This window comes from Miscanthus floridulus, chromosome 18, assembly GCF_019320115.1.
Source record: "Miscanthus floridulus cultivar M001 chromosome 18, ASM1932011v1, whole genome shotgun sequence".
Classification (NCBI taxonomy): Eukaryota; Viridiplantae; Streptophyta; class Magnoliopsida; order Poales; family Poaceae; genus Miscanthus; species Miscanthus floridulus.
Genome location: NC_089597.1, coordinates 110232579 through 110240501, shown reverse-complemented (window position 1 = coordinate 110240501; position 7923 = coordinate 110232579). Strand labels below are relative to the sequence as shown.

At 42.1% G+C, this 7923-nt stretch overlaps 1 protein-coding gene across 2 annotated transcripts; it reads right to left on the bottom strand.

Annotated features, from left to right (window-relative positions):
• Positions 1 to 1004: 1004 nt before the first annotated feature.
• On the bottom strand, positions 1005 to 5748 carry LOC136522924 (homeobox protein knotted-1-like 11). 2 transcript variants are annotated; one of them, XM_066516720.1, is made up of 6 exons: positions 5251 to 5748; positions 4618 to 4738; positions 3048 to 3238; positions 1748 to 1879; positions 1530 to 1666; positions 1005 to 1425 (listed from the first exon to the last, which is right to left on the bottom strand). In XM_066516720.1, exons 1-6 carry the CDS (start codon positions 5578 to 5580, stop codon positions 1422 to 1424), a joined length of 915 nt encoding a protein of 304 aa, XP_066372817.1. In that variant the 5' UTR covers positions 5581 to 5748; the 3' UTR covers positions 1005 to 1421. The 2 variants fall into 2 exon arrangements, with proteins under 2 accessions (XP_066372817.1, XP_066372816.1); XM_066516719.1 differs by having other exon boundaries at positions 1005 to 1436; positions 5251 to 5747.
• Positions 5749 to 7923: the final 2175 nt, after the last annotated feature.

Sequence of the window (7923 nt, the reverse complement as noted above, 5' to 3'; positions counted from 1 at the left end):
CCTAAATTTTAGTCGCTGTCTAATCGAATGTTTGGATACATGCATGGAGTATTAAATATAGACTAATTACGAAACTAATTACATAGTTTGCGACTAATTTGCGAGACGAATCTTTTAAGCCTAATTAGTCCATGATGTGACAATGTTTTGCTACAGTAAACATGTGCTAATGACGGATTAATTAGGCTTAAAAAATTCGTCTCGTGGAGTACTAACGGATTATGTAATTTGTTTTTTATTAGTATCCGAATACCCCATGCAATATCCTCCCGACATACCTCCTAAATTTTAGTCACTGGATCCAAACACCGTCTAATTAGGTTGAAATTGTATGTACATGAATGATGTTTTTATGCTCTTATTGTGTTGATTTTTTTTTTTTTTACTTCTATAGCAACACACAAGCAGGGGAAAACTGTTACGTTGAAAATTTGTCAACTCCCATTGCAACTTATGAGCATAATTACGTTGTGAGTTGGAGATATATGGGGGGTTTTTTTTTTACTTCTATCTACAAGAGTTTGGAGAGATGTATGGGGTTTTTTAAATAAATATTTCCATTCAAAGTTACAACTATGTATCCTTAATTTTGTGCTTCTGTAATAAGTGTGATTGCTTATTAACACATGTTATAGTGACGATTGGCTAGAAATGTAATCTTGTGAAGATCAAACCCAAAACATTGCTTTTATTTATGATACAACACATGTGTAAACTACAATTACTATGATATTAATTTTTGTCCCGTACGTTGACATGGTGCTGTCAAAGAGCCAACTTGACAATAAAAAAATAAAAGAGCCAACTTGACAATGCAACACACGGGTATCCATCGACACTGCTTTTTGACTAATATCTGCAGCAATATATTGTTTTACTGAATACAAACAGTTACATATCGTGGAACTATGTTCCAACCTCATGTTATCAATCTTTTGTCAATGATGGACAGTGCTAAAAACTTTGAAGTTTAATATGAAGTTGACGACACGACACTGCCGAACTGAGGGCAACACTAACACAGTGTCTCTATTCCACAGATAAAACACAACCAATCCAAATACACTCCATGGTTTTTACATCACAAAATACAATATTGAATGCTAGGTCAAAATACATTTGAACCTTACACCATTATACAAGAGACATTCTGACCGAACAATTACACTATAGTACTATACAATACCAAACGATGAATGCTAAAGTTTCTAGTTATTCACTATACAAGTTATTTAGTTTATGTGACTACTTGCAACATTATTCATCGCGTGATGTCTTTGTATGAATATGGGCTCAGGAAACGCCGGTCTGAAGGGTCGTTTCTGGAGCAACAAATATGATGGCACTCTTCACAGTAGAAGCATTATTTACATATAATTTGTTCTCCAACTGTGCGCTACCAGGATTGTTCTGCGTTGCCATCACCTGCAGTGCTCCTTTATTCCAAGCATAAGCATACAGTAAACAGAAACCAGAAAGGTGTCAAGGATGTGGAAGCAGAAGCTTAGTCTAGTTTCTTGTGACCGTACCTTTTTCTCTTGCTTTTGTCCGACGAGGATGACGCCGGATTGTTGTGCCAGTTCCGCTTACGCTGGTTGATAAACCAGTTATTGATCTGCTTCAGTTGTAGCCCTGTTTCCTGCACCAGTCGAGCCTTGTCTTCCTCCTAAACAAGTGTTACGGAATAATGTGCTCATGAGTAACTAGGAATGGTGCTGGGAGTGATAGGATCGATGTGTTCACATACGGTTGGGTATGGCCACTTAGAATGAGCTTGCCACCAAGCTTTTAAGGTAGAAGCAGTGTCTCCAGGGAGTTTCCCAGCTCTTCGCTTCCGCAATATCTCTTCCCGAATATCCACAAGTTTGTCTCTGTACCCCTGAAAGTTGAAAGTTTTGCTTAGACAACATTGTATTACTACCAAAAACATAAAATGTTTCAACATTACCTGCTTAAGATAAAATACCAAGGAATGTTACGTGGTAGGCTTTGGACAAACATAAAGTCCCAACGAAGTACATCGGGCTCATTAAGGACATGTACAACAATGTTGAGACTAGAGTTCGAACAAGTGATGGAGACACGGATGACTTCCTGATTAGGATAGGCCTACATCAAGGGTCAACTTTGAGCCCTTATTTGTTTGCCTTAGTGATGGATGAGGTCACAAGGGACATACAAGGGGACATCCTTTGGTGTATGCTTTTCGCGGATGATGTAGTGCTAGTTGATGAAAGCCGGACAGGAGTGAATCAGAAACTGGAGTTATAGCGGGAGACTTTGGAGTCCAAAGGTTTTAGACTCAGTAGAACTAAAACTGAGTATATGAGATGTGACTTCGGCACTACTACTCGGCAGGAGGAAGATATTAGTTTGGAGGTCAAGTAGTGCCTAGGAAGGATACCTTTCAATATTTAGGATCAATGCTACAGAGAGACGGGGATATTGATGAAGATGTTAGCCATAGAATCAAAGCAGGGTGGATGAAGTGGCGGCAAGCATCTGGTGTCCTATGTGACAAAAGGGTACCACAGAAGCTAAAAGGCAAGTTTTATAGGACAGCGATTAGACCTGCTATGTTGTATGGTGCAGAATGTTGGCCTACGAAAAGACGACATGTTCAACAGATAAGTGTCGCGGAAATGCGTATGTTGCGTTGGATTTGCGGTCATACAAGAAGGAATCGAGTTCGGAACGATGATATACGTGATAGATTAAGGGTAGCACCAATTGAAGAAAAGCTTGTCCAACACCGGTTGAGATGGTTTGGACATGTACAACGGAGACCTCCAGAGACACCAGTGCGTAGTGGAATCCTAAGCCAGGATAGTAACGTGACGAGAGGCAGAGGAAGACCGAAGTTGACTTGGGTAGAGGCAATAAAAGGAGACTTGAAAGGATGGAATATACCCAAAGACTTAGCCTTAGATAGGAGTGCTTGGAAGACAGCTATTCATGTGCCTGAACCTTGATTGCTTCTGCTGGGTTTCAACTCTAGCCTACCCCAACTTGTTTGGGACTTAAAGGCTTTGTTGTTGTTGTATTACCTGCTTAAGCTCATGCTTTAGCTCCTGACGGACACGCTCCACTAAGGATCTTTCACCCTCAGTCAACATTAATGGACCAAATCCCATTCCATCTGACCCCTCATTTCCATCAAACATGTTGCTCTCACTGTCTACCTGATTGTCTTCATCATCAGACATAGTTGCCCCAGTACCCTCACCAGGAGATGCCCCTGCAGGAAGAGTATATTAGAAAAAAAAGGTTTCAATCATGTTTTGAGGACAACAGCCCCTGTGTGAAATAAAACTGGACCCGACTAATCATCAGGGACTCCTACAAATACAACCCTCACAATTTCCTGCAGGTAAGTTTTCAAGTGTTCAGGCAACTATGTGCCTCAAGGAAGTTTGTGACAACTCTCTGGTAGGTAGACGGATACGAGTGTTCATGCTAATATATTTGAGTCCGGCATTGTTGTCATGCCTAGTTGTCAGTTGTCCACTAAACTTTGGCAAAAAAGAAAAAAGAAAGAAAAAAAGGAAGAGAGAGAGAGAAAGAAGGGGGGAGAAAAATAAAGAGTTCAGAAGGTTGTGATTTTGGCCAACATCTGTTTCGGTGTGTGCTGGGCCATTGAAAGTATTTCAGAATGAATGACGCCTAATGCCATATGGAAAGCAAGTGGGTTCGATACCTTTGAATTTTTGCAAATAATTCTTTGCATGATATAAAGGACCTCCTACTGAACTTTTCTTCTAGCTCTGGCTAAAGGCACACTTGAGGACTTCAGTCCAAGAAACACTAAGTTGCAAAAGCATATTTGGAAGCATTGTTTTCTAGCACACAGGATTCCTCTTTACTACGACTACAAGGGTTCCTGCCTTCAGGAACCTATTAACTAATTGGAATTATGGCTAGTTTTCAAAACTAGAAATGCTAGAAGCGCAAAATCAATTGCTACTCTTTTCCTTAAAGCAATGTGAAATTGTCCCAAGGGTACACCTAGTATTGTGATTTTGGTTCTTACCATTACTCTCTTGATTTTCATAGAACCATTACAGTGTACTATATTCAGTTATTAACTTTCCTGCGGGGCCTGCGCCAGAGTCTAGAGACATGATAGGGGTAACTTTGACTGGGCCAACACTGTTGAAATTATGCTCACAAAGTCACAAGGAAGCATCAGTTGCATGCTGTGCAACATGAGGTTCATGGATGAGGTAATGATTCAGAAATGGGTTCGATAGCATGAAGTTGTAAGGTTTGATTCTAATGGAATAAAAAAAAAGTACTAACAATGTTGGTCAGTTTTTGTATCTAATAAGACCAACAAGAGAATGGTTATTTGGTCAATTTCCAAATGAAAGAAACATTGGGGGAGTGGTCAATTCATTATTTGTGGCGAGAAATTTCAATAAGATGGTTTGCCTTCTAGGACCATATGAACAAAACGGTGAAACATAACAAATATAAGCTTTCAATAAAGCCGGGTGAATGCCTTTGATCTAAAAACATAGCAAATATATGTAGAGTGCTGTACATAAAGAAGACTCCAAAAAGGGGCAGCTAAACAATTTTCCTCTCAAACATTACTAACTAGAAAGCTTCAGCTACCTGTAAGGCTTTGTAAAGTTTGTTCAAGCTCCCAGCAAGCCATGACTGCTTCCATCGCATGAACACGCACGTGCTGCTGGAGTTGTTCCTTGAATGAACAGAGGAGCAGCACATAATGCGTCTGGGCGAAAAATAAGATAAGTCATTAGAATTTAGAACCGGACAAGGAAAACAAAATAGGGAACGATAACAACCTGATGTTGCCATAGGAAGATTAATTATCAATTGAGCTACAGCTAAACCTAAGCAGAAAATTGCAAAAACGGCTTCACTATCGATAACCTAGGCAAACAGAGAGGCGACGTAATTAAGAACGAAAAGCAAGTCAAGAGATAGCATCTTCAGTTCATGAGTCAATTCTACGCTTAAATTTGCAGCTCCGTTGCTACGCATACATAATTAACTCGGTTTATTCGAAAATCCATTTTGAATGAACTAGCCAACTCCATCCCCAAATTTTCCACATGTTGTAGTACAGAATACTTAGCATGCCGGATGAACCATCCAGCCATACAATTCCACCCGAAACTCAATCAGAAAATCCACACAGAGAACCACCGGGCAACCTTATAGCTTCATCACAGCAAGACCCTGCTCACAGAGGGAGAGAGACGAGAGAGTTTGGGTACTCACCATGAAGAGGTCGAGCTCCTCGCCTCCCGAGTGTGCTCCACCCGCCGCCGCAGCCGCGGCGGCGGCCGCCATGGGCGGGGGCCTCGCGGCTATCTGGGCGTCGATGCGCGGGAGCTGGTCCACGGGGGTGGCGACGCGGAGGCAGGCGACGTGCGCCTCGAGCAGGCGCTCGTACAGCGGGTGCGCCGCGATGGCCGCCTTCTCCCTCTCCCAGCCGGGCCCCCCGGAGGCCACGCCACCACCAACTCCGGAGACGAAACTAGGGTTCGCGGCCGCCCCAACCGCGGCGGCGTCCATCGCCAGCGCGTGGTCGTGGTAGTTGAACGCCATCGGACCGGCAGGGCCGCGCCGCCCAGCTAGAGAGAGAAGGAGGCAGCGGCGGGCGAAGGATGGATGGGGCCGCGGCGCGCAGCCGGGGCGGGCGCGAGAAGATGAGGAGCGGGAGCGGGAGCAGGAGTGGAGGACCACGCGAGTCAAGTGGCGGAGGCTTTGAAGACGCGAGAGGAAGGAGTAGGACACGGGACGGCGAGGGGGTGTAGTGGGGAGGGAGGGGACCGCGCTTTTGCGGTAGAGGACGGATAGCGCCCTCCGTCTATTTCTCGTGCACGTGACTCAATTCCGAAGAGTGAATTGCACAGCAAACAACATGTTTGTGATGACTGATGAGAACACAAATGTCGGGAAATTCTATAGGCGGCAGTTATTTCCTCGTACGAACCGGACATTTTGTTCAAATCCAATTTAGTAGGAGTGTCTTATTTTAGTCTTTTTCGAAGCAATAAGGCCCGTTTAGCAGGGCTTCTCCACCGGCTTCAGGAGCTGTTTGTAGCCGTTTTCTACCAAACGGGGTAAAATAAAATAGCTTCACTTGCGAAGCCCCTAAAAATATGCTCTCACGGTGATTTGGGGTGTGATAGAGCAAAAAAAGTGGCTTCTCCCGGCTCCTCCTCCAGGCCCCTAAAAACATGCTCTCACAGGGAAGCCATTTTGCCAAACGGTTTACCAAAACCGCTTCAGCTCCACCGGTGGAACTGTTCATGGAGCTGAAGCAAAAAAAAAAATAGCTTCACTAGTGAAGTGAAGCCCTGCCAAACGAGACCTAAAAGTTAACTTCAGTACGCCCTTCACACCTAAATTCATGTCGTTTTGGATAAGACTTGTTTAAACATTGAAAATATAAATTATGAATAACTCTTTAAGTTATTCAGTTTGGAAATATGAGAACCATATGAATGGATTTATTTTGAAAAGTACTTTCCTACACGTATTCATATATCAGTTTTTAGTAAATATTTTTATAAAAATAAAAAATTAAAGTTATGCTTTAGAGACCATATCGCTGTCTAAAACGACTTTTTTAGACAACCTAGAGGGAATATGTATGAGTAATAAGTGTCGTATAGTCATACTTATTTTGATAAAAAACATAAGTCAATTTAGATTTATCGTTAGTTAAACATTTTATCTTTGATAGTATCAACAAAAATGGATTTATAACATCACAATGGCCACGTTCGGCTTACTTTATAATCTGCACTATTTAGCTTGTTTTTTCAGTCAGAACATTATTTTTCTCTCACAACAATTCAGCCAGAACAACGTTTTTCAACCAAGTTTTAGCAAGCCGAACGGAGCCAATGGCATGAGAATATATTTTTTAGTACTAATTAATGACACTGTAAACCATCGAATGTGTGAACTTACGAGTAAAGGTAATTGCGTTTCTTGTGGTGGAATATGTTGCAAAAGGGCTTATAGTCTAGTGGTTATAAGAGTTTTAGTAGCATCTCTAGTTCTGGATTTGACTCCCCATGTGAGTAAATTTAAACAGGTCTGCTTATGCCTACGAGTCGGTAGCTCATGGGACGTTGTTAAAAAAATCCCCTCGCCGGCAAAAGCCAGAGTTCTGGGATTTTCTCGGCCAACAGGTTTAGGTTGAGAACTATGAGAGGAGATCATACCTCCTGAAGTCGGTGGAGAAGCCGGTGGAGAACTATCTCTCCCTAGGCATTGTAGAACTATGAGAGGAGATCATACCTCCGGCTGGCCGAGTTTTCTTTTGATGGATTCAAAGTTCTCAACCTAACGTGGATGCTCATAGTTTTCTTTAATTTAGTAGTAGACGACATGTGGATTTAAAGTTCTCAACCTAATGTGAATGCTTCTATTTTCCTATGATTTAGTAGTAGACAACATGTTCGTTGGCATCAACCTAATGTGGATTTAAAGTTCTCAACCTAATGTGGATGGGTGTATTTATACAAGTGAGTGTATGTGTGTATGTATAAGCGTTTATATCTTATTGTGAATAAAAAAAACCATTGACATCAATGTTGTAATAAATTTATATTTTTTTACCAGAAAAAAAACATCAAGAAACACGAGCTGAGTGAAAGAGGCAGGTTCAGAATAACAAATTAGCCTACTCTACTCCAATTCGTTTGTCTTCTATCCGAGGGAGAAAAAAACGCACGGTGTTGTGACTGGAAAACACTGTTCATACGACCAGTGTTCACATGGGAGGGCTGGCCAGCCTAGCCCAGCCAGCCATCACCAGCTGAACAGGTCCAAGATTTAAAGCCAATCCGTTGTTTGGGTTACCTAGGTTTGGGTTTGGGTTTAGTGGGACCCACAGGCTTTTAAAAATAAATAGGAAATCCTATCCCCACCCGA